Below are 26,384 nucleotides of genomic sequence, written 5' to 3'. Positions count from 1 at the left end.
CGAACATATACCTGCCACAAAATGGAGGGTTTGTGAAACGTGGTAGAAAACTACGTAATTTAATTTGGAGGACCATTCTAATTTGGCTCCCCAAATTAAATTAAGATATGAAAAATAAAATACCTTGCAACAATTAAGCAATTTTATTACTTGTATAATATTATGTATGTTGGGTGATAAATCTGTGTAATAAATTAAATGAAGGGTTGTATATTGATCTCGAGCGCGGAGCAGGGGTTGGTGAGTTCGAAGGCAGCCAACACGGCGGGGCTGAGTACTCCCACCTTGCCGATCACCTCGCCACGTAGTACCACGGCCGCGCAGCGACCCGGGAAGTAAGCGGGATCTGATTGAACACGACATATGCTGTTAATGTTTTATAAATAGTAGGTAAGATACTACAAACATATTTGTGTTACATTTTTAAATGGTAATTTGTTAAAATTACGACTAAAGTTTTGACGTCATTTCTAGAAAGCGAAAACTAATACAACTAACTTTTAATCATAACGATTCCCGGCTAACTGACTTAACATGACTGATTATTAGAAAATTGTAACCTTCGCAATGTTGCAGGTTCTTTTTTTTTATTAAGTAATGGTCGACATTACTAGCCGATCCGACTTAGTAGGAACTTGACACTCAATATCTCAAGTCATCGTTCAGTAACATTATTGGTTGTAAATGTATACCAACCTTCGCACTGTCTGAGATAGTAGCCGGTGTCCTTGTCCCAGGGCTCCCGCAGCAGCGCCATGACGCGGTCGAGCAGGCCGTGCACGAACTGGAACCCGGCCGCGCGCCCGCAGTGCACCGCGCACAGGCGGCGCTCGTTGCGGGCACCAGTCTCTGTGCACACAAACATTCAATGTTTAACGATCTAAATCTAGTATCTAGAAATTAAAAAATAAGATTTCTGGTATAATAAAGCTTTACGACTGTTCGTCATAGTTAATGGGATAAAAATATTATAGGTAATCTTGATGAAAGGTAAAGCTTGTGTTAGTTATATTACAGGTTTTTAGTTCTGAATTTCTAGCAAATGTTATATTAAATAGCCCATTTTATGGTAGCTGGGAGCCTCCACCGAAATTCTTCTTGTTTCATTTTAAACGGCCTTACAAATACGCATACCATTTTGCCACGTGTTTCAATAGATGTACATAACTGGTGGTATTCTAACACGGTACATGATTTAACTAGTACTGTAATCAGTATGAAACCCGATATGGTGGGTAGTCTTGTAATGTCTCTATTCATTGCATAAGTATCTGCTTACATTGTACCTATCTATTGTATGGTGCAGTTTTACTGCACCTGGACTAACAGTGACTTCTTTTTAATTATAAAATTCTAATATTACAAATGCGAATGTTTGTGAGTGAGATGTTTGTTGCTATTTTACGTCAAAACGGCTGAAGGGATAGAATGAAATTTAAAACAGGGGTAGATTATGGTGTGGAATAACACATAGGCTACTTTTTTGTGACTTCAAAATGCTTTAGCAGTACTAACTAGTGTACCTGACTGAAACGACTGCTTTGTACACAAAACATATATCGTCTACTACTACAATATACGTTCTAATATTAATAATAGTATGCATATGAATAGAATTTGATAAACTGATCACAAGTTGAAGTATCGTAAAAATATCCACTATAACAGCTTTTTCAATTCTTGAGCATTGCGAAGAGCTTAAAATCTCAGCCATAGACCAGATTACGTTATAGACAGAGATGGACCACAATTATTAAGAGTTATACAGAAAAACAAAGTTATTTTAGCCTAATAAAATATGTTACAATCTCGAGAAGCATAGAGGCGTGACAACGTCCGTTATTACTAAAGTAGTACAACGAAAATATCTTGCCGTTGACCCAATTTTTTATTATATTCAAAGAATTCTGTAAATACGGTCAAGTCATATTTTACTAGTGTGCGTAATTTCTATGAATAATAGAGTAATATCATTCTCTAAATCTCTACATACATTAATATGCTGGGAAAAATATTAATTAATATTTTCGGTTCTTGAATAATCAATCTCCTATTTGAGGCGGATATAAATACAAACAATAAATCGATTAGCGTCAATTGTAGAAGTTGACACCGAATTAATTTAAATATTGATTTGCGCTAAATACGTAGGTAATACCTACGTAGGTACTGCCCTCGTAATCGGTACAACAATGACCTATATTTTAACGAGCAGCAAAACATTGTGATATTAGTTTGTTTCCTTTCTGATAGGACTTGGGTAATGAGGAAATGAGGTTCCTAGTAAATTGATTTTTAAAACATATGTTCCTTATTGTGACCTAGTTATTTTGTTTTTTGTCTATTGAATCTATGCATACACGGACGGATGTATGTTATATAGATGTAGATACACGACCTAATAAAGGTCTCATTTTTTTATTATATTCAGGCAGCTGCTGAATATAGGTTACTGCCATCTTATCTGGAAGTCATTGGGGGAGGCCTATGTGCAGCAGTGGACGTCATGTGGCTGATATGATAATGTATGTGTAATACTGCACGGTTGGCGCAATGCTTGGGAGTCGGCCATAAAGTGGTAATGTCATTTTCTGAGTTAAATTACCATTATCAGAAAGTCAGAAAGTTCAGGGGTGTTTCACCCCCGTGTCTTGGTTCGTCTTATTTCATTGAGTGAGGGAACACAAAGTGTACCTTTGTTAGCGCACATACTTGTACACTGTAATATACCTGCGTAGTAGACTAGTCTAGTAAGACAGACCACCGTGATCGAAATCGATCAGGAGATTTTATTATTATCAATAATTGATAGCAAAATAGAGCCATGTCGATAAAACACACGTAGAAATTGAATAACTCACCAGCATTTTTATCTTGCAGTACAACATCGCTGATTTCAAACAGTTTCATTGGTAGTGGCATTTTCTTGTTGGCAGCTAAAGTCTTGAGTAAGCCTGGCAGTAGTAAGGTCCGTACGACTTGGAACTCTAAGGTCTTAGGATTAGAAATGTGGGCTGCTGGCACATCTTCGATTTTAACTCCTAATTTCGTTGCTACGTCATCTCGGGAACACTGGAAAAGGAATAAGAACCTTTTGTTAACACGTTCAATGCCACCAACACGCCAAGCGTGTTCTTGAGAATTTTTATAACTACGCCTTGAACACGCCAGGTGTGTCCTAAATTCTCAGTATATTCTCAGGGCGGCATCGCTATGAACAGTGAACGTGTTAAGGGCTTGGCTCAGATGCTAATGTTTACCTGGTCTCTTGTCGTGTGTTAAGCAGAAAAGGATTTGTTGTCCTGGATATTAATGAGTTTCTTCTATTTTGAAATTTACCGCAACATATTTTTTTATTTAATTTATTCTATTATGTGTATATATGAACTAAGATTCAGAAATTATGGCCAGAATTCATATCTTAAAAAACTAATTAAGATACAGTTGTTACATTGTGGTTACACTATTTACAAATGGATGAAATAATAACAAAAATAAGTATTTCACAACAAATACTCACAAGTGTGAAGGTGAGCGCCTCTGTGTACCCTGCGTGTGCGCATTCTTGTCGGAGTTGCTCGGTTAGTTTGTTGATGGGGTCCTGTCCACCCGTCGTCACTACCCGCGCAGGTCGACGGACTATGCGGTTGTAGCTGGGGATAAATGTCCAGAGAGAATAAACAAGAGGCTGTGCGAATGTTGTAAGTTTTGTTTACACATCTACCAAACAAAACATGCAGTTAATTTGGATAAGTTATCTAACTAACAGTTAGGTGACATTGTTACGAAGTTATACAGACCGATGTTATACAGACCGGTTCTCTCACATTATCCTCTATTTCATTGTCTGGACTTCAAAAGAGACCTCTGAGTTTGTTTCGGCATTTCTTCTCAGAGTAGTCGGATAGGAAATGCCGGCCTCATCAAGCTATTTGAAATATTGACGTATAAAAGTGCCTTATTTAGGATTAATTGAAATAAATGCTTTGACTTTGACTTTGTTATTTTATTACCTATTTACAGAAATAAATATCATTTATCATTATTAATCGATGAAACTACTGCTTTTTTTTTAACTAGTTTCATTATGAGTTTAATGTAGGAGGGTACGACATGGTCGCGCCACATGCAATTCCAAATCTTTCTGTTACTACTTTCTGAGAATTTCACAACATCAATAATACTTTGTCCAATCAGCGAATGTTCTAGCGTCTACTTCCCGTAAGAATCAGTGTAAGCTAAATGTATAAAGAAATAGGACATTAATTTATTTACCCATAGGCAATGGCGATGTCTTCGTATAGATCGCAGGCGTGTATGACGTCATGCCTGGTGGGCGGCACGCGCACGCGCAGGGTGTCGCCGTCCGCCGCGCTCGACAGGCACATGCGGGACAGGAGACTCGCTAGATTCTCTCCGGTTTCACTAAAAACAAAAATACACCATTAACAACCAGTGACAGTCCACTACTGGACTATGGGTCTCCTCTACATAAGACGGGTTCACATTTTAAAGGGTAAAATGGTCCTAGTTTATTAGAGAGAGCTGCTGTCATTTATCTGTTAAAAGTGTAGTCCCTTAGTCGGCGTTCACCGTTTTGATGGAGATTAGGGGTAGTGTAATTTTTTTTTCTTCCATTACCACGGGACACAGTCGCACATAAAGTCCATCATTATATTTCTTTCTATAACAATAGATGTGTTCCTCCCTTGCTATGTAATCTCGCTTGTGATTAGCTGACCAACGAGTATCTTTTGCGTCATGTGTCGTGGAAAGTTGCTCATAAACATGAGCCTCGGGAATGGCTTGAAGCTAGTCAAGTTGCTCGTCAAACAATTACGTGACTATGCCGAAAAACAATAATTAATTTAACATGTCTCACGAAACTTATAAAACAAATTAGTATCTTGTATTAAAGAAAAACAAAAGTTAATTATTATGTTATCGGCTTACTCACGTACTGTTTTGACGAGAAACTCGACTAGTTTCAAGCCATGCTAGCTGCTAACAGTACGTGAGTAAGCCGATAACATAATAATTAATTTAGTATGTCTCACGAAAGTTACAATAAAATCAAAAACAAAAGTATCTAATAATCTCACACGATTTAACCTTACCTAATACCAATATAGTTGTTGGCCTTCTCGACGCTGATAGTTTCCTCCCGGGTGCACATCTTGGGGTAGAGCTCGTACGTCCCGTCCGGCGCGAATACCTTGCACTGCTCCACCTCGTACTGGTTGCTGCAGTACTTCGAGAACATGCTCACTATCGTGTCTAATACCACTATCGCCTGCAACATTCAGACAAACAAATCAAAATAGACCTTATGCATATTCAATCAAGATTGATTCAGCATGCACACTTCTTCTGCAAAGGGTTAAACTATTATTATTTGACTTTTTATGCTTTAGAACCATATTGGTCAGTTTAGTAGCCAACCAATGGAAAAGTTATGTATTTGAGTATTTGTAACAATTTCGTTTCGTTCTATAATGGATATGTGTCAATAATAAACAGCCATCATCTCAAGACAATCTAGTTTGATAAAATAAAGTGAACAAGAATGTTTTACCTATTGTTTGAACTGTGAGATCAAATGTCAATATACATACATGCAGATGGCATGTATTCAGCCATCAGTAATAACTGCCTCATTGGTGATATAGTCTATTTTCGATAAATTATATGTATGAGAGTATGAGATCTAATTATGCCTATTGCAAAATTGGCGAACCTCTACATAACAACATGCACTTTTTTTAAAGAAATGTTTTTTAAGTTCTACATATGTCATCAAAATAATAATTATATATTGTTGGTACTTTATTGAGCATAATATAAGTAATAAGTTTAAACAGAGAGGAGTGAAAGAAGGGTTGGGAGGCCTTTGCCCTGCAGTGGGACGATTATGGGTAAAAAAAATCTAAATGTCAAGCATATTATTATTAATTTCTGAAAATAACGAAAGGCATAGGATAGATTTTGTGAACATTGACATGCCCAAAATATTGTGCGACCCATGGTTCGCCATCCCTGGTCTAGTGTATGGCAGTTAAATAAAACTACCCCTATTTAATGGGACTATATAACATAACATTATTAAACATTGCACAAGTTCTATCTGTAAAGGAATATAAATTAAAGATGCAGTTGTTTTTACCTTAGTAAGATCTGTAGCTGTGCACTCAATGAACACATTTTTGGTGTCCAAAGTGATCTTGGAGTGGTCTCCGTTGATGATGGGCGGCATGGATAACACTATGCCATTCTTGTCCTTGATGACTGGGTACACTGGACTGTCCCTGATGATTCCCAAGTACTGCTTCAATTGGGCATGTGTCTGGAATATTTGTAGATAAAGATGTCAGCCACTATTATACAAGATAGCCTTGGTAGTGAATAGATTCAAACTGAATAAATATTATTGTTTATTTTTGCCTGGTTTCTTTTAAAATACTGATAAATAGCCTCATTGTGACTATCTCGATCATAGAAGAACCATAGGCAACTGCCACATAATGTGTGATGAATACAATTATGCAGATTGGAAAAGGTACTATTGGAATTTTCAGTAAAAACATGGAGTCTTTTTTATGGTGGAACTGGTACTTGGTAATAGGTTTGACCTTTATTAAATGGGACAAGATTTTAAGATAAACAATATCAAATATACAATCTCACTTACAGAATATAGCTCCATAAGCTCTGGTGCAGTCATTTCCTTGGTTTGATTCAATGCCTTGAACTTGATCTCGCTTGGAGGCAAAGCGTCATATACAAAGGGTCCCTGTATTGTGTCCAGGTCATGTGTACCAATAGCCACTAGTGTTCTCTTCCTGCATATATTTTGATGTAACTTGTCCTGTAAGTAAAGGTATTGATATGGTAGGTGTAATAGATGTGTAGCCCTAGAAATATAAGAATCATTTATAGTGTTACTCTTGATTTCTAATAAAAAGTTAACAAAATTTATACTGTCTCTCTGAATCCAATTAAAATCTTACAAGAATAATGCTAGCTGTAAGAAACTGATGTTTTCTAACCATGTTTTCTATGAAATATTCAATTATTCACAAACACATTTAATTTTCATAACATTTTAGTTTTTGTAACTCACTTGTAGATCTATGAAGCTGTCATATGATTCCTTAGTGAAAGTGATGCCTTTGAGTACAGCAGCCACTGCATATGGCCTGATTTGTCCTGTTGCAGGTGTCAAGTGCAGAGAGTGACAGTCTTCATACTTTTTCAGGACATACTGTGGCGGAGGTTTCCTGTAAACATAAACATTAATGTGTCTAATTGTTATTTTTATACTCAAGTAGTTATTTGATAAGGAACTCGACTAGTTTCAAACCAAGCTAGAGATTTTTGTTCATGAACAGCATTCTGAGGCACTCGACGTAGCAACTATCGCCACTTGAAACTAGTCGGGTTCCTTATCAAATAATTATGTATTGTGAGTAAGGGGAAAATCATAATAATTAATTTAGTACATGTCACTAAAGTTATAATATAAATTAATGTGTTCTATAAAATTAAATGGATGCTTTTGCACCTTTTGTTGTATGGATTTCATTTAGGCATAGTTTTTTATAAAACACATTTTACTTTAACTGTATGAATAAACCAGAAGGTATAGAAGAAAAGATACAAAGTAAATAATATTTATAAGAACTTAACTCGTAAGATAAACATTTTTCAAATACTAAAATTGCGTACACATCCTTAATATACATTGACTAGAAAATGTTTTCATTAATACATACTTTCCCTGGAAAACTAGGAGTCCATCCACCAGTCCCTCCAAGCAGAGGAGATCATATCTGTTGGCTGGGATGTCTATCCGGTAGAGGATCTCTTCTGATACTCCCGCTCCAACATGCTCACCTTGCTCTTTCATTAACATCTGTTTCTCTGTTGTCTGAAATCATACAATTATATTAATTAACATACATTGTGAACAATACAGGTGTAATGAATAGAACCCTTGTTAAGCCCTAAAACAAGTTACATTAGGTACAATCTAGATAATTAACTATGACAATTAAAAATTAAAATCTGTAAGCATAAAAATACAATCTGATATCTTGGTTGCTTTACGGTAGTTAGAGCCAAAATCTACTTCAAGCCTTAATATCAAAAAGATTGGAGTTTAGTGCTCAGAATATTTACTGCATGTTAGGTTATAATAACAGGTTATATTGTAAAAACACTTACAACTTCATCCAGTTCCAAGCCAAATTCGAAACAAAGTTCCTGGAATTCATCGTCAGCTGAAATACACCAATTATAAATATATTTTAATTCAGAAAATCAGTACCAAGTGAACAATGTACCAATACCAACCAAAATTTCAATCAAAATAATCAAGCCAGATACTAACTGTAAGTTTTTCCAAGTGCGGCAAATAGAGAGTCACGTTTCACTGATATAGTCGGCATTGTAAATTATAGTATGTGCGACAAATATATTTAATTAGTAACAAAAGTACAAGTATCGTACAACTTTGATATTTCTCATCAGCTGGCACGTCTAGATATAATGCCAACGTCAGTCTAATAAGAAATTAAAAATATATTGCATGCTAAATGTTTTTGTTCTTTTCTATCTCACTGTCTAGGTACGCATGTTTTATTTTTGTATGCTAAAAAACCAACAGTATTTTGTTGTATATGGAACTTTCCTGAATATTATAGTACATTTTGACACCTGGTTCAATTTGACAATTTGCCACAGAAAAAATATTATTTTAAACATTTTTTAAGTTTAAAACAGTAGTTTATTTAAATGCATTAATGGCAACCCCCTTTTTTGTTTTCGATTGTACGACAAAGTGACGTCATGAATGTATTTCTATTTTTGTTTGTGTTGTTGCTGTGACCTAGGAAAACATTAGATATTCAGAAGCAGATGAATAATATTGACAAAAACACATTAACAAGTTCCTCAGTATGTATGTCTGGCAAAAGGCTCTCTGTGTTATTTTAATAACTTATGAAACATTTTTAAAACAAAGACGATTGTGCAAAATTCTCAAAAGTTTGTTAGGCTTGACGAGATGAAATTACTTTTATATTATATATCGTCAGTTAGGTAATATGACGAAATGTAGTTAGCAGTAATCTTCAAAACACAATAGACTAACTATAAAAATATCTATTACGACGTTATATTGTATTATTTACTGTTATTACTGTACTAATTAGCATAACGCGCTGTTTACGCAGATCCTTGTTTAGATATTGATGAGAATAATATTAAGACATGTTCGAATTTTATATTCTGACTATACTGATACATATTAAGTATAACGAGTTTAAAATGAGAATACAATAATTAACTATGTTTGATTTGTCGAATGCGTATGTTGTGGGACAATATTGGTCAAATAAAACTATTTTATATCTCTCTCAAACAATTTATGTAGGATATAATTGAAAGGTCGACATAAGTTGAACGTGGTTTAACATTTATAGTGTCGGTAAAATCGGTAGTAAAATTGCTTGTTGATTGTTTCAATATTATTTTTGTATATTTATATACATTAATATCTTTTTAAACTGAAACATTACTATTACATTCGATTATTTGTCCAATGTAGTTGAAATCTACCAAAAGCAAAGTTTATTAAGTGGCTATGGTAACACTACAGGTCACGTGATACTAGTCTGGTTTTGCAAACGGTGAGTGGAGTGCCTTGTCATCAGTCCTTTGAGTTTTTGGATGATTTTCTTTGGAATTTTTATTCAAAGTGAGTAATTTTATGAACAAAATCACTTGTACAGCATGTATTTGTTTTATTGTGGTGTTTATTTGTGATTGTGACTCGTGTATTCATATGACGAAATTGTACCTTGTTCCGTGACTAGCTAGTGATATGACGCCATTTTCTTCGTGAATGCCAATTACTAAATTCTTCAATATTTTCTTTGTTTCTGCCCCGTGAAGAGACTGTAGCTGTTAAAGATATTGGTCTAGGACTTTGGCTTCATGTTTTGTCCAAGACTTTGGTGTGCACAGGATTGCCTGAAACCTAAAGTGCACTTGTTCATTAGGTACGCATTTTTTGCATGACACCACCTTGGGAGGCATTATAGTGTAGTTTCTTCCGTGCTGTAAGTTATAATTGCAGTACACGGCGTATCTTCAGCTTCAATCATTGTTTTTTTATTTATTTCACAATGTTACGATTCGTTACTGCGTACCCTCCTACTTCTTATTTTTTTACGTATTTTAGTGTAGCTAGCTGCCCATGAGCTACACTTCCTGTAACTGTGTGGCAGGTATTCTTATTTTTTCCTTGGGGAATATTGTCTACTACAGATTTTTGTCCTACCGAGAATCCAATGGTATAAGTATTTGAAAGTTGAATGGTATAAATTGTAACAATGCACAAGGTGGTGATGACACAACAGTATATTGTACTGTGCTGCTATTGTGCATGCTGCTTGTTGCAGCCATAATGACTTCCATGTTAAAGTGACATGGTAGTCAAGTTAAGCTAATTGTATTTTATTAATTTGTAACAGATTTTATAACACTTTGTTTTACACCACTATTTACATTGTTCTTATTGTTAATTAATGGTTTTTTATGTTTGTGCCTTTATAGTTACTATTATTTATTTCCAATTTTTCTAAAGTACCTATTTTATGATGATGGCTATGTAATGTACATAGTAATTAATTATTTGCATGTTGCAAATTACTTTTTTATATTTGCTTATTGTTAGTATGTGGGGCAGATTAATTTGAGTTTTTCAGTAATCTATCCCTTGTTAAGTGAAATGTTCTATGTATGGACATTGCACTGTATAAATCCTAAGGAATATCATAACAAAACAATAGAAAAAAACAAAGTTGTGGAAACAAGAACAGCCCACAATATTTTGTAAACGGTGACAGAACTGGAGTGTTTTGATTATGATTAAAATTGGCTTTGTGCCAAATGAACTATTTTTTAAACATTGATAAACTATTTAGAGTAGAACTTTCTAGAAAATGTTTTTATTATTTTGCAATGTTAACAGGCCTAGTTGTTAAGCAGTTAATGTTGTTTAAAGTTTTCAAGTAGATGTTTGCCATCTGCTTGAAGACCTTAATAATTGTTATAACCACATTGTCTTTTTTCTATGGCATTTAGATTTTGGGAAGTGAAAATATATTTCTATTCTGTAAAGCAATAACTACATTGTTGCCATTAGTGTAAGACTATTTTATTGCAGTTTTGATATAAAGGGTATGCTTAAATCTTTGATTAAAGTTTTGTTCCTTTTCCATTGACATTTTGTATTAAAGTAGATATACAATGTTATGAAAAGTGAATAATTTAGATGTTACATATATTTTAATTTTTTTTATAACACTGAGTGTACAAAATTTGTCTGCTGGTAGGCAACAAAACTTCTTTTGTACAGATGATAGTTATGTGTTACAGTTTTGTTATATTGTGTTGCCTATCAAATGTATATGAATTTAAACCACAAGTATAGTTGAGATAAGTGTTATCTCTGTGTTAAATTGCATGATAACTTGCAGCTAACATGTGGCAATTTCTCTTCAGCTTGTAGCTGCTTTTGTTGCATAGTTTCCTATTTCTCTGCCAAAAATGATTAACAATACATTTATTTCCAATTAGTTTGACAAAGCTAGTTCCAGGTAATAATGCCTTTTGAAACTTATCAAGAAAGTTCTAATTGTACTGGTTTGTCATATTAATTATATCATTTTTAATACAATCTATTATGATAAAGGTTGATTGTGAAAATAGCAATTTAATGAGTTCCTTAATAGAGTAATTTATATATGTGAGTCATACTTGTAGATTAGATCCTCTTGTAGCTTCGTAGTTTAGTTTCCTGTTTCTTTTACTCACAAAGTTGTTTATCATTAGTGTATCTCATGTGTACTTATGATTAAATGACTGTAGTGAGTTAATAGAGAGTAAATTTAGTCCTCACATTTACCCACAGAGTAGTAAGCAAATGGAGAGATAATGCACGGGAGAAGGGAGCTAGAAACACCTTCAAAAACACTACAAGCATCTATTGAAAATTTGCTGATTGACCTTTGTTCACCAGTGATCATCCAATGAAAGACATATCTACTCTCTTTGGACCTTACAGATTTGGTGAGTGGGATTATTAGAGAAATATAATGTCTTTTAAATGCTCCATTTTGTTACTACTCTGTGTTATTAAGTTATTTTTTTAATAATATATTTTATAGTTAATATAGTTCATTTTACATTCATTAACATAAAAAAAAAAAACAGAAGTTAGTGGATTATCTTAAAAAGGTATGGTAACTGAATACTAAATCATGCAAGTTTTTTTATTATACCATGTTTGAGGAGAATGGATATCCTGTGGTAGAATTAATAAACTAAAGTTTATTCCTTTAAAGGTCCAATTCCAATACCTCATTGAAATATTTGAAGTAGGTAGCTTCTAACTAAACTTTGGTAAATTTGTTTATGAATGGTTTTGTTACAAGGAAACTTATTATTTAGATTATTGCTATTTCTTTCCAACTTCATGGAATAATTATATACATTATTTATGATTAATAAAAAAATATGCATTGATCTATAGCCACTTAGATCAACATGCAACAAACATCAATTTAATCATAGTATCTTGTTTACTGTTGTAATTATTCCAGTAAAATTGTATGTGGGAGGCAGATTCTTACTACAATTACTTATTTATTTACAGTAAGGATTGAAACTGATTCTTTTTGATACCAGCTTCTACCTTTGTTGATTGATTTGTGTGGTCAAATGAGAACATAATCTAATAATTGTTTTGTGTGATTGATTCAAACATAAGACAGTTCTATTTGATTAGAAGTGTAAGATATAACTAATTTTAGTTTACTTGGAACCATGAATTATTGAATGATGAGAGCATCAGTTAACGAGGGACCATAAAGGCGCATTAGTTTTAATAGATAGATTGTGTCGCTTGTCTCAGGTGGTGTAACCATTCATTGTGATGCCGGTGGATGCTGACCTCAACCGCACAGACGTGGTGTCGCCTGGTTGTGAGCTGAAGGGCCTGCGCACTTGGAAAGACATTTGTTTGGTACGAAATTCACTTCAACATCAGGTATGCACACCCCTTAACCACAGCTTGGTTTAGTTTTATGATTGTGAAGAGAAAGTACCATTCTCCTGCAGTTTATGTTACTTTTGAATCTGAATAATTTCTGCACAGTCACTGTGGCTTAAACAATTTCGAAGTTTGTAGTGTCACGCCTTTGTTCCAATCTTCCCTTGTTTTCTTCAAGTAGCATATGAGTTGCAAAAATTCAAAGCTATAAATTTTTAAACAAAGATTTGAGTATAAGGAATGCACTCTACTCCTTGTTGATTTTTCTTGATGAAAATAAATAAAAATATTTGTCATAAATCTGGCAATAGTATTTATATTATAGGTTTTTGGGAAGTTATGTCAGCAAAGTATTATCATTGAGTATAACTGCTCTTATTTATAGACAGTTGTAGTTTGGCTAGCTAGTGGCTTTGGTTGAATGTACTAGGTATGTTACCCACCTTTTTGGGTGCCAAATAATCGACATCTGAAACACGATGTAATACTGCGCCGTCCTCGGTAAGAATTCGACTTCGAGTTCCACGTGCTCTTATTACATTGACCTTACGGGAATGATCTCTGTCGGTCTTTGTCCCTTTGTTATAAACTTGACTCAGTTATCAAGTCTTACCTGATAATTAGTCACGCTTTGTTTTCATTAAATACGACGATGTCAGTATCGATGGCGTTTAGTTTTGCCGAGGGATGGACGTGGTGCGTGTCCCGCACAGCGCTGATTATGTTCGGAGCGGTGGTGCGGGCGGCGGGCGCGTGGCCCGCAGAGGTCAGCGCCCCGGCCAGGACTAATTCGGGGGAGATCGACGACTTGCTCCGTCGCGGCTTTGTCTGCGTCCGTCGCCTCCGCCGCCGCACCGACCACTTCGCACGCATGGCTTTGTTTGTGTACGCGATCGTCTCTCACGACCTTTTCGCCATTATCATAAAACTGCTTGTCATTGACGAGTGCTGAAGTGCGCAAAACGGTATAAGTAGGTAAATAACGCTGTGAGGTTATTTTCATTAAATTGGAAATTCTTGTTGTTGCTGGATTTGAGAGTGACGCTTCAGCCATTTACGCAGTTCGGTTAATATTAGGTTGAACGTCCGACGACATTCAAATATTGATCTTTATTGGTGATTTCACTTTTATCTCAGGGTGCATTGTACTGTTGATTTTTACTGTCCCGGTTTCGACAGTTTCTTCATAAACCTAAGCAATTATGTCGATAAGGTCGTCAATGGTCAGGTTTGTTTTTTAGAATGGTGTTGCTTGAATTAATTCTATTAAAATTAAGTTATGGTCAATCGATGCTTATTTTTTATTTTTTTAGTTTGCGCCTATACTAGATCGCTTATTTACGTAGGATCTGGCAACGTGGTCTAAGAGGCAATTAAGAAAATAAAAAAATAGGCGCGATGTGTTTTGTAGCAATGTTGGTTACAACCAGTTCAATTTAACGTTATTTTCGAGTGAAAAGCAAGAGAGGAACAAGTTTATAATCTCTCTTTGAAAACTTGTGATAATGATATATCAAGGTAATGAGATGCTTAAGTTGGGATTTTTTGTAAAATTGATTGTATTATTTAATATAAATAGGATCGTATTATTAAATAAACGTACAGACTAGTTTGTGTTGTGTGCTCAAGGTGATCGATTCACGTAGTTTCTATTACGTGCTTATTGTTTGAAATATGAACAAAAAGAAGAATATTGCATTACTCATAATAATAAGAAATTAAAATTGATTTGTGGAAAGTGTTGACTCATGAACAATTTCTCAACACGAAACTGTGAGTCATACATCAACTGGGTAAGCCCAGATACACTACTAGAACTGACGGACATAAGTGACCGAAGAAAGAGTGTTCTCACAGAGATGAGAGAGCAGTTGTGAGGTGAATAGCGACGTATTTGATGTGCGTTGCGCAGTGTTTGGTCGGATCGGGCATGACATGTGTTGTGAACGAGCGAGGCGATCAGTGGCTTGTTTGTATTGGTGAGTGCGTGCGCGTGTAGAATGGAATGACGCGAATAGTTGCAGGCGGCGGCGGGTGAGCGCGACCGCTGCCGCTCCTCGCTCAGTTCTCGCCAGTCCGTTGAGCGCGTCGGAGCTCGTCCCAGCGTGGCCGATACACTCGCTACATGTTACAAATACAGTTTTCAACATCGGGTGCGACTATTGCACCTTATCTTTCAAGATAATTGTGCGAATTAGTGCGCCGCGTTGCCTGAATACGATTTAATGTGTCAGTGATATCGTTTTTGTGACTTTGAGGCGCTTTCGAGCGTAGTTTCTACGTGGCCATGGGCTCGTGTTCCCACTCGAAGGTAATATAGTTAAGTGTGCGTTGTTTTTGTGTGCGTCTGTGTTTCGAGATGTGTCTGAGAGGAGCCTGTGCGCCAGCTAGACGAGGCTGTTTGAAGGCCGCCGCCCCGACCTTGGTGTCAGAAGGTCAACGTCCTCACGTGTTCAAAACTTTATGCAGTTTTCGACATGTAAATTAATTGTTTTTCAAACGTTGTGATACCCTTAACCAATCTGTGACTCGATTGACTTGTGCTATTCGTGTGTAGACAATGTAGTCTGTACATAGCTGCACAGTGATTGTTCGTTCATCAATGTCGCATCGTACCAACATAGCATCGTTAACTAACACAGGCGAAGGTTGTACATCGTATTAATGAACTGAAATTAATTTAATGATTGTTTATAAAAGAAAACAATCTGAAAATACGCAATTAATAGTCAATGAGTGAATAATAAATAAGTCGATATGAGTATATGTTGACTAACAAGTCTTTGTTTTTGCATGGATGTAAACTGTTTCATTAAGTATAGATTAAAAGATTTTTAAATAGAAGACAATATCAATAGAGCAGGTATACCTCCACATACGTTATAGACACAAACATACGTCTGTTAATGATAATTTATGTACACGTTAAGTAGGTAGTTGTAACAGACCACAAAATGATAAATATGTGATATAGATAGATACTTACAAGTAGCCTACTACGTATGTATTTAATTGTACATATGGACTGTGTTAAATGTTTTGACTGATCCTAGTAAGTTCTATCACGATGTGTTTGTGTGTGGGTCTTATCGTCAAAATGTTATTGCGCACATTGTTTGTTTAGACGTAGGTATAAGTATGTCAATAATTTAATCAGATTCGGAGAATTTAAATTGCTACAACAATATTGTAATATAAGACAACTAAAAGATAACTCGTTTTCTACGAATATTTTAAGTTAAACCGTGATTCAGTGTGAATATTGCGTTTTTCGGTGAAATCCTAGATGATGAATTGTATGTACCTGTTGATTTGATACACAATTGGGTGCGCAACTATTTCAATAATGTACGTATGTTACTAGCAACTAGTAGCAAAGTGTGTAGTGAGCATTGTGTTTCAAACAATGACTGAGCGCGTCCATTGTGTTGAATAGGTGCGGACGAAAGAGAGAGCGATATGCTCACAATGATTTATGAGAGTGGAGCTCGCAGTGTCACAGCTGCGCTGCGTGTGCGCGATCAGCTGACGCTGCGGCGGCCATCTTGCCGTGCGTGTTCGTTGTCGCCGCGTCATTGTGTAGTTGATGACGCAAAATTCTTCCTTTAAATGCTAATGTCATTGTCCTTCCCGTCCTGGCTATTTGCATTGTCACCTTATTGGTTATTGAACGAGCCAGTTTGAATGATGAATTTATTCTCTATGCCGCTTGCCGGCTTGTTCCTTTGTAGTTTAACCACGCGGAACTGCGGAAGATATTGTAAGACCCTGGCTAGTCTATTTTTGGTCAGAAACGTTTCCGCTATGATAGATACACACTACACACATAAGTATTCTACTTGAACACGGACTGATGTTACTTTATTATTGCCGTTTTTTTCTCGAAACAGCCTGCCTACGCCCGGCAAAACATCGTTGACCTCGTTCAATACGTCATCGTTTAGTTTCCGTATTTTTAAGTTTTGTTTCGTCATCCTGAATACAAAGTTTCTATCTTTTTTTAATTGCTTTCTAACCTATGTAAGATTGTATTTAATTTTGTAAGATTATATCTATAAAATTAAATGATAATATTTTGACGCGCAGCTGTCCCGTTAGAATGTCTTCGTATACATTCCTCGGGTCGAGATAGATCTAAAGTATTGTAGGTATTGATGTGACTTAGGATTGTTCCAAAAATACAATCGTATGTTGGTAGTTACCTACATAACGTGTAACAACAGCTTAGGTCATTGATGTGGAAAGCAATTTTATTCTAGTTAGTCTAGCTGTAATCGCTAGTACTTTTGACTTAATTCTTTAGCTAGTTGAGTAGGTAGATAAAGGTTTATACCCAACGCAGTCGGGTTTTCGTAGGATTTTTCTTGCGCTGCACGATTTTTGTGTCTTGTACCGTTACTGTTACCGTTGATCGAGTGGTCAGACCTGTATCTTGTCTCAACCAGACGTAAATTCGAGCACTGTACCTATGTATAGAACTGAGTGGAGCTTTTATGCGTGTTATGGGGCTCGTGTCGACCTACATAATACATACCTACTGTTTGTGGGAGGTAGCCTGAATATTAGAGTTTTAATCCATCGATACCAATAATAGCTTCAGCTGTAAACCAACTATAATAGTTTATTCTTTCATAATTATTTTATGTCCATCGGTAATTGGTTATCTATTAATAGTAGCTATACGCATAGCTCACATATGAATAGTCTGTTTTGATTTGATGCGGCTTATCTTTTTTTTTTTAGTCTGTGAGATGCGTTATTTTGGTGAGATAGTGATGACTTTTGTATAATTGAATGCAGAAACTCAGTTTTAACTGACCTCATTTACTAACGGCTAAAAACTGCTTATAAGGTTTATTTTGAATTTATTAGGTGTCTATTAGATGTTCATTATTTGACTATGGGTACAAATCTAGAGCTCAGGCATAAAAATATAACGGCGAGTGCTAAAACATCATTAAATTGTCTGGAATTCGGGGAATGGGAGCGAAGTTTGGATGTGGTCCTATTTCTCTCGTAAAGTTACTTTGACAGTGATGACGTCACATGCTACATGATCAAATGATGATGCGTCTGTTTCTGGATTACAGTTAGGTTTTGTATTTGTTATAAAGGATACATTTGAATATAGTTGTATTAAAACCTTGGATAATGTTATTAATACCTAGACATCAAAGCAAAACTGGTAACTAGACTAACTACTAAGTACATAACTAGAAATGTATTTGTCTGAATGCCCACTGTTGTCACGGTCATCGTGGTATACATAGCTATTATCTGGTTTTTCACCTTAGTAACTATAGCAGGAAGGAAAATATATAATGTGCTTTATATTATAGACAATTATGTCAATCCGTTGTTGTAATACACGCTTGGGAATATCTTCCTAACGTCCACCGTCCATGCGTTCCATTCAGCGGTCCTTATCACATTTACGTCAAGTATATTGGTGCCGCCATGTTCTTCATCTGTACACCCACGTTCCCTGCCTATATGGTTTGTGTTTAGTAACTGTTCGTGGGTGGTAATTTTTCGGTTGACTGGTGGTGTCTCTGTAGGGGCGGGCATGCTGAGCACATGTGTCGCGACAAGGGTGCAGTGTTATCGGTGAGATGTGATTCGTATGGTTGGTGTGTGTGTGTGTGTGTGTGTGTGTGTGTCGGTGCACCGCGAAGCGGGTCGCGCTCGAATTGCGTAGCGAACACTCGGCAACTGGGTCAGCGGGGCACGGCTCACCACGGCCCCGCCGACGCTGTCGTCGCGACGTATCTCATACACACACACGCGCACCTCATAGCTCCGAAGACAGATACCTTACGACTTATCTACCTCTCGGTTCTACATATTCTTAAGAAAACAACACGCAATATGTAATGATTTCGTTCGACTATATTATAATTTGATTTTTATGATTTGGTGATATCTAGATGGAAACTTGTTTATTAGCTCGTTTAGAGTATTAACTCGATACCTTAGCTCTAACTGATAGCGTGAATTTGGCAACTCGGTAAATATGGCCGCTTTATTGCTATAATTGAACATCACGTTTCCGTCTACTTGAATAGGTTGATAGTCGCCTTGGCATACTTATTTAGTATCAATATTACTTAAAGTTGTTAATTGCTGCATGCAACCCGTCTCTAATTTACCAAGTTATTTTCATACGAAATTATTTGTTACGATATTTTCGATGCACTAGGTAGTAGTAGTGCCAAAAATGGGGTTTTTATGGGAAGTAATTTGTTTGTGAATCTGAGGAATCTTGCAATCTGTCTGTGTATTATTTATTAGTATATTATATTTAATATGCCGTTCTCAAACAACTCTAAACAGTTATGAAATTAAAGATTAAAAAACTATACCAATGAATTTATGATACGACGTACAAATGTTTACGTTACAACACACGTTCACCTCGCCAAAGTGATCGAATTCCATCGAATTAGTTTCTCAAGATTTCATTTAGACTCGTCAGCGTTTCTCTGTCACGTACATTGTGGACTTTGAACGAAGATGCAGTGTGCAGTGAATGTGATATGATGCGTCTCTACTCTACATTGATATAATAACGAATACACGGGCGTCGGGCGTGCGCGGGCGCCGACGGCGCCTTACACCCCTGCGTGCAGCCCGGTCGATGACTCCCCAAGTCCCAGGCTCGGTGCTAATGACCTTACCGTACACTCTCCACTCGTTAATATTATCAATGGCAATTTTGTACAATGTATACAATATCAACGGGTTCACTATAGATTCACTCTTCTATTGGACATAAGTTATGATTACCATACCTCTTCCATAGTTACAATTGCAACACGAATTAGTCTTGGAAGAACAGGTGATTAATTTCTCAGTCTCAGTCAAATGCTCAAAAGTTTGAACTTTAACTCGTCAATACGTATTACGTACAATGGCTGAGGAACATGACTGTCACGGAGAATTAATAACTTAAAAAAATAATTTCTTCGGCAACCCTGCTGAGGTTGGTGCAAGAGATTACTGCAATAGCAATTTATTTCTTTGTCGATATTGTTGACAAGAGGCATGCAAGTGTTGTTGGTTTAGCGACCTTGGCGTGGGGCGCGGGGCACGCGGGTGATCCGTTTCGCGGGCACGTTCCACTTTAGCGTTAGCTCTCTCTTGTTACGCAAACCTGTCGTTATGCATATTATGTTTGCTTCTACGAAATCATATACTACGCCTAATTCCACTTTCTACGTGATAATCATGCTCTGTATACTGATACGTTGTCTTCAAGTAGGTAAATGTAGCAGCTTTCGATTCTTCCTTTTCGTAGCACATCACTTTGGGACATCTAGTCTAGTAACGTTGAAGATGAACGCTTTTATAAAGCTGTGGTTTGGTTGTTACAGGGCCCACTACGATCCTGACATAGAAGGAATTGCAGCTCGTCGACAAGGAAAGCCACTAGCCGCGGACACAAGCCAGAGATAATCAAATCTAAATTGAAACGTTACTAAGTGCAGCATACTTGCCGGTACTATTGTGGAACACTGTGTGTTACGACAAACAAGTGCAATATACAATTAGTGCAATCCTATTTTTGACTACAAACTCGAGTGAAGTGACTTTATTATATTAAAGTGAAATTATATAGTGGAACAATGGAGCGCGAATCGAATCCGATGGAAACGTTGTGCCGCTCAGGGTGTGGATTTTATGGAAATCCCTCAACAGACGGACTCTGCTCAGTATGCTTTAAGGTAATATATCTCGAACCCCCACCTATTAGGCTATAAGGTCTAAAACAGGCTTGCATCAAGAATTAAAGCTATCCACTTCAGCAATTTTTTTGATGTTTTGTAAGACTAGTGTTAATCTCTACCTAAGTAATATTACTTAGCTTTATATCTCATAATTATTAGTAAATTTATAGAATCATAGTGCTTTTATCTTTTCTATAATGTTTAAGTTTAAGACAAAGAAAACCTAGACTAAATTTTTACATACATTATAACAGACCTTATCATAGTAATATTTTATCTCATAAGGTGAAAGGAAAGCGAAAAGATAAAACAAGATATAAGCCAAAACTGCGCTAACTGGCTTATACATAGTTGGTAACAATAATTAATTTATGTTGTGTTCGCGACCACGCATGCTAGCTCGATTTTAGTCGTATGTGTGCTATTGCACATTCCTACCTATGTCCGTGGCGTGTTTGAGACAGCATGCAGGTATGCGATTATCACGTTCCCAACAGTGCATAGAAATGCACTGTTGGGTAAACAGCTAGTACCTGGTCGTTATTTTTGGGACAAGCTTGCCACAACTCCTGTAGGACACAGAAGTTAAGAGATATACTACATTTTCGTAACATTGTTTTGTTGACTTTCCAGGAAGCTTTAAAGAAGAAGCAGCAGCCGCCAGCGTCGTCCCCGTCGCCCGTGTCAGCGCCCTTCGTGGCGGCGCCGTCGACGCCGCTGGCAGCCGCCGCGCCCACCGTGCCCAGTCTGCCCGCCCAGCCACAGACGCATACAGACGTGAGGCCGCACTTCTCTTACTATCCTATACACATCTCACCATCACTAACTATTTCATTCATCTTTCGCTGCTTCCATTAGTCTTTGCAAAAAATTCCTAGGGACATCAACTTGACGCATCTATATCAGTTCCAATAACTTGGCCATAATAATTGGCCCAAATAAACGTACTTACTGAGTCATGTATTCCGCTAAATTTTGTTCGTAATCGTAAATATGTGAATAAAAGTACTCATTTAAAGCTTTATCATTCTTATATCAACATAAATAACAATTAATGAAGATATTGTGAACCTTATGATAGAATGTTTAAATGTCATTGTTTGGTAATGAGGTCATCAATATTTGTAATCTTGAATTACAATTATTTTCCCAATTATAAAGTAATGTCTGGTAGACGCTGCAATATAAAGCATTAGCCATATATTACATATCTTACCATGAACTATGTTATACAATAACATTAATTTAATGCTACACTTTATATGGTGGTGTTGGATTTTTGTTCCAATTGCATAACAGGTAAGATTGTTAACATTCATTATTTCCTGTTTGTGTACGTAAATATCGCTTTTGTTGCAAATGAAATCTTCTCAAACTTCACTAGAGAATTGGAGATTGTTTGTTTTTGATAGTGGCGCAAAATTACATTTTACTGATAAGTTTCTTTATGATACAGCGGTAGAAAAACAAAACGACGAAATATATGTGCTGATATCATTCCAGTCGTATTGATAGCGTCTAAGCTACGTATAGTTGTGATGATATCAGTGTAATGATTCAACAAGTAAAAAGAAACATGAAATGGCAAATAAAATGATTCGCCATTTTGAGATGTGGCACTTGATTTTATTTAGAATAAAGTGGAGTGATTGCGGTTAGCACATAACTGTAGCCCGTCAGATTATGTTATCAAGCTGGCGAGTGTCACTGCAATAACACGTGTACATTGTGTAACGCGTCGGTGCTCTATGGAATAGTTCGTGTGACGCCACGCAAATGCAGTCGATACTAAACTAGAGCAAATCTTAGAGTTAATTCCTTTAACAATCACTTGTATTCGTATGTGGTCAAATACATAAAAGTACCTTTATCGACTGCTTACTCATTAGTGGGATGAACCTATGATATATTAACCTTATTGGCGTGCCTCTATGTAAAAACTGTTTGCTCAAGAACCAAAAACCACTGGCAGCTGTACTTATTTTTAAAACAAAAACTTACGTCGTGTTGACATTGCATTAACGGCAGGAAAACCAAAAAATATTGCTTTGACTCAGTTATACACAGACATTTTGTTTATATTTGATAGTTTTTTTTACAAAAGCAGTTGTTTGTTGTTTCGTAGCTTTTAAAATGTAACATTTTTGATATGTTTAGTCCCTCGAGTCATTGACTTGAGATGAGGGGCACCTTTACATCGTAACTGGTAAAGTGGTTATTGCTCCGAACGATTAAACTACGTAGAGATAATAACATTTAATTCATATCTTTGTTATTTGAAATAAAACAAAAATAGCCATAAAAATTCCTAAGCGTTAAATCTGGTGTTCTCTCAACAATGGTGATTTGTAGTCAAAATGCACAACCTGAAGTCTACAAAAAATCTGAATAATGGAAAATGACCCTAGTAAAAAAGAGTCGAAGGGGAAGAGGATATTCAAAAAAGCAATTCGCCGCATCAGTAAATCTAACAATAGCAGCCAGAACTCTGCCTTAGAGCAAGGGATCAGCGTGTCACGATCCAAGAGCTTCGAGAATAAAGGTCTCTCCATCGAAGTCAATGACAGTGCGCCTCTGCCCACACCCGACGGCACCAAGGAGAAACCAGATGCCAGTCAGAAGATAAAGCTTGATGACCGCACCCAGAATGAGCCACCTCAGGATCCAATCGCAGACGCAGGCAAGGCCAAAATAGTGGGCATACAGGAGTATAAAGAGGCTCCTTCTGTATCTAACAAGGGCATAAAAATATCATCTCCGAAGCTCGAGATTAAAGAACAGCGCCCTACTGAGGCAGAAGGCGGAAAAAAGAATCTCAAAAGGGTTGGTCTTTAAAGTTGTTGCAATCAGATAAAACTGTTTACGCAGTTTGAATAAGTTGACCCTCGATCGATGTGATGAAATGTACATCTGTGTTTAGTCTTGATCTCGACACATAAGCGAATTTAAATTATTTTATTTTGAAATACCGTTAGAAGTATCGCTACATAGATTGGGGTTGTTACCGGTCTTACATTTGACCAGCATTGGGTGTGGATTTGCTTTTGCAGTGCATTGGCTTACATCATTATACGAAGCGTGTCAGATGTGCATCTTCAAATTATTAACGTATTTGTGATACATTTCAGAAATTGGAAGAGGAGAGTGGAGCAGGCACAAGCGGGGCGAGCACTGGCACGTCGGACACCGATGCCGACGACAAGGATCCTAGCAAGGACAAAAAGAAAAAGAATAGATGCGCCGTTTGCCGCAAGAAGGTTGGCCTCACAGGTAAAAAATGATCCTTGTATTTCTTTATTCGAGTATTTTGTTTTAATTTTTTAAATAGTAAAAAGTAGTTTAACATTTAAAGTAGTAGTCGTTGATAATAGAGTTGAATTCAATGCAACATATCGTTTCCACGTATTCATGTCTTACAAATGACAAAGTCTGCTTCACATAGCACTCGTGCACGCACTTTAGTGCACGACATTTAAACAAGAGATAACGAATATGCAATAGTGTAGCGTGTGAGACACGCTCGGTAGCGAGGTGGCGAGTACATGCGTGGTGTTGGCTCAGGGTTCGAGTGCCGCTGCGGAGGGCTGTTCTGCGCCGTGCACCGGTACAGCGACAAGCACGAGTGCTCGTTCGACTACCGGGAGCTGGGCGCGCAGGAGATCCGCCGCAACAACCCCGTGGTGGTGTCGCAGAAGATACACAAGATATGAGCCCCTCCGCCTGTCCTAGGACTACACCCTCACCGCACCGCATTACATACGTTTTATGATTTTCTCTAAATAAATATTCGATCGAGTTTGTGTTTCTTATTTGCATTTTGTATGTATTTTCGACTGCAGGTCGACGACGTCGTGCCGTCGTTCGTTCTCTTTGTTTCGTTTCTTTTATTTGACGAGAGCTCCTTTGCCTCGCGACTGACACCGTTATTCGGACGAATGCGACAGCGTAGGAAACACAGACTCGATCTACTGTATTTAGATTTATTTGTGGCGAGAGTTTTACTTTTAAATTTTTATTAAAAGTTGTAGATAATGTTCGTTTCGGGTAGGAATTCAGGATTAATTTTTGAGATAATAAGTAGAGTTTGAATATTGTCCGTTCACCTCCATTGTAAATATTAGATATAATTAATTATAGAAACAAATCCTATATATTGTAAAAAATTAAAACTCCCAAAAAAACCTACATTGTTATGATTCCAACGGAGAGCGTAGCGCGCTTGACCATATCGACGTAACAATGGTAGTCGGAGCCGACTCAGCCGACCGCGGCCGAGCTCGTCTCTCCGTCGATCGCCTAGTTGTACATTGTAAGGAGTTCGCTGCCGCCGACTTGACTCGTGTTTGTGACAAACATTCGGACCGTGATAGAGTAGCGAACCTCCGCAGGCCGCATCTGTGCTAGACAACGATTAGTTCGCGACTGCACCGCGCCGACTCGGACTGTGAATTAACATCATCTTCAAATTGTTAGTAATGTTATTTTGGTTTGGGAAGTCGTCGCTTTCTTATTTGTCTTAACATTCGGCATAAGTGACTAGAGTTTAGCGAGATTGTGGTGTGTATCGGCTAAGTGAGCGCGACGGCTGCGGGCGGCCGGCCCCGGGTGTCCGATGCCCGCGTGCGCCATGTTGTCAGCGCCATGTTGCCAGTATCTGTTACATATACGCCAGCCGCTCCCACGCCGCTCCGCTCTTTGTGTGAAATTTTAAGTAAGCTACGGATAGTTATAAAATATTATAAGTAGTCGACACTTTATATTATTACACATATAAGTAGAAAAAGAATTATTTAGCTTTTTTCTTTTAATCACAATATTATTCAAAATTGTAAGTTGTATTATGTAACTTGTTCATTTAGTGGTGAAGTTGAATCAATAATACCTATGTATCGCTTCGGTCGTTGTCCACAGTAGACTAACTGATTGGTTGGACTTAATTATTTAATGACTTTTGTTGTATATTTTGTTAGGTCATTGATTAATTTTGGTCTTTTCGCTTGAACATAATCAGATAAAGATGATGTTAATGAATGATTTTCCTTCTACCTTGCTGTTTTAATTTAGTTATTCTCTTATTAAAGTCATTAAATTTTCAGGAACATATGTATGTTTTTATTTCAATTAACCCACTAAAGTTAACTTTCACATTGATAACACAAGTTTCTTTATTTGAAAGTTTAATCATTACTGAAAAGGAGCCCGTTATATCCTAATATGACTGTTGACAAAGTATATTACTGTATGCGCCACATTACGGCGAGGCGATCAACCTCTTATTATTCTCCAAGGAAAAAAATGTTAATATTGTTGATTGCACCAAATATACGTTTGCTAATAAATTCACTGGGTATGTTTTATTGATCTTTAAACTGATTGTCCCCATGAAACAATAAGAATTGTATTTTGTATAAAATTTATAAAAGAAATGCTTCGACCATAAAAATAGATGAGTGTTACATCTTTTATTCACTCAAAATTGGGCAAATATTGTTTATCCTGAAAACACTTTGAACTTCTTATCTATTATCTGTAATCCTTCA

The 26,384-nt window shown here is 36.7% G+C and overlaps 2 protein-coding genes across 10 annotated transcripts; one reads left to right on the top strand and one right to left on the bottom strand.

The window, feature by feature from the left end:
- Positions 1 to 128: 128 nt before the first annotated feature.
- Positions 129 to 8,690, bottom strand: LOC118269749 (phenylalanine--tRNA ligase beta subunit). The gene is made up of 12 exons (XM_035585031.2): positions 8,390 to 8,690; positions 8,224 to 8,279; positions 7,773 to 7,927; positions 7,121 to 7,277; positions 6,689 to 6,865; positions 6,164 to 6,343; positions 5,118 to 5,293; positions 4,276 to 4,425; positions 3,521 to 3,653; positions 2,862 to 3,072; positions 697 to 849; positions 129 to 346 (listed from the first exon to the last, which is right to left on the bottom strand). The coding sequence occupies exons 1-12, from the start codon at positions 8,445 to 8,447 to the stop codon at positions 195 to 197; spliced, it is 1,758 nt and encodes a 585-aa protein (XP_035440924.1). The 5' UTR covers positions 8,448 to 8,690; the 3' UTR covers positions 129 to 194.
- A 951-nt stretch (positions 8,691 to 9,641) lies between these two features.
- LOC118269750 (AN1-type zinc finger protein 6) lies at positions 9,642 to 26,187 on the top strand. Of its 9 annotated transcripts, none has more exons than XM_035585039.2 (7): positions 9,649 to 9,757; positions 11,978 to 12,135; positions 12,980 to 13,090; positions 20,491 to 20,841; positions 21,478 to 21,621; positions 23,973 to 24,114; positions 24,406 to 26,187. In XM_035585039.2, exons 4-7 carry the CDS (start codon positions 20,743 to 20,745, stop codon positions 24,552 to 24,554), a joined length of 534 nt encoding a protein of 177 aa, XP_035440932.1. In that variant the 5' UTR covers positions 9,649 to 9,757; positions 11,978 to 12,135; positions 12,980 to 13,090; positions 20,491 to 20,742; the 3' UTR covers positions 24,555 to 26,187. The 9 variants fall into 9 exon arrangements, with proteins under 9 accessions (XP_035440930.1, XP_035440926.1, XP_035440932.1 ...); XM_035585035.2 differs by having other exon boundaries at positions 12,980 to 13,114; XM_035585037.1 differs by lacking the exon at positions 11,978 to 12,135 and having other exon boundaries at positions 9,642 to 9,757.
- Positions 26,188 to 26,384: the final 197 nt, after the last annotated feature.

This window comes from Spodoptera frugiperda, chromosome 30 (genome assembly GCF_023101765.2).
Source record: "Spodoptera frugiperda isolate SF20-4 chromosome 30, AGI-APGP_CSIRO_Sfru_2.0, whole genome shotgun sequence".
Lineage (NCBI taxonomy): Eukaryota > Metazoa > Arthropoda > Insecta > Lepidoptera > Noctuidae > Spodoptera > Spodoptera frugiperda.
Note: the sequence above shows the minus strand (reverse complement) of the source record. Positions and strands in the feature narration are given on the sequence as shown.

Bases quoted from the DNA above. Each gene is read 5' to 3' on its own strand.
- LOC118269749 (XM_035585031.2), bottom strand. From the start codon at position 8,447: ATGCCGACTATATCAGTGAAACGTGACTCTCTATTTGCCGCACTTGGA. The intron at 8,280-8,389 runs GTTAGTATCTGG...GGTGTATTTCAG, and splicing joins CGCACTTGGAAAAACTTACA to CTGACGATGAATTCCAGGAA. The intron at 4,426-5,117 runs GTAAGGTTAAAT...TTTTGTTTTTAG, and splicing joins AACAACTATATTGGTATTAG to TGAAACCGGAGAGAATCTAG.
- LOC118269750 (XM_035585032.2), top strand. From the start codon at position 23,236: ATGGAAAATGACCCTAGTAAAAAAGAGTCGAAGGGGAAGAGGATATTC. The intron at 23,668-23,972 runs GTTGGTCTTTAA...GATACATTTCAG, and splicing joins GAAAAAAGAATCTCAAAAGG to AAATTGGAAGAGGAGAGTGG. The intron at 24,115-24,405 runs GTAAAAAATGAT...GTGTTGGCTCAG, and splicing joins CAAGAAGGTTGGCCTCACAG to GGTTCGAGTGCCGCTGCGGA.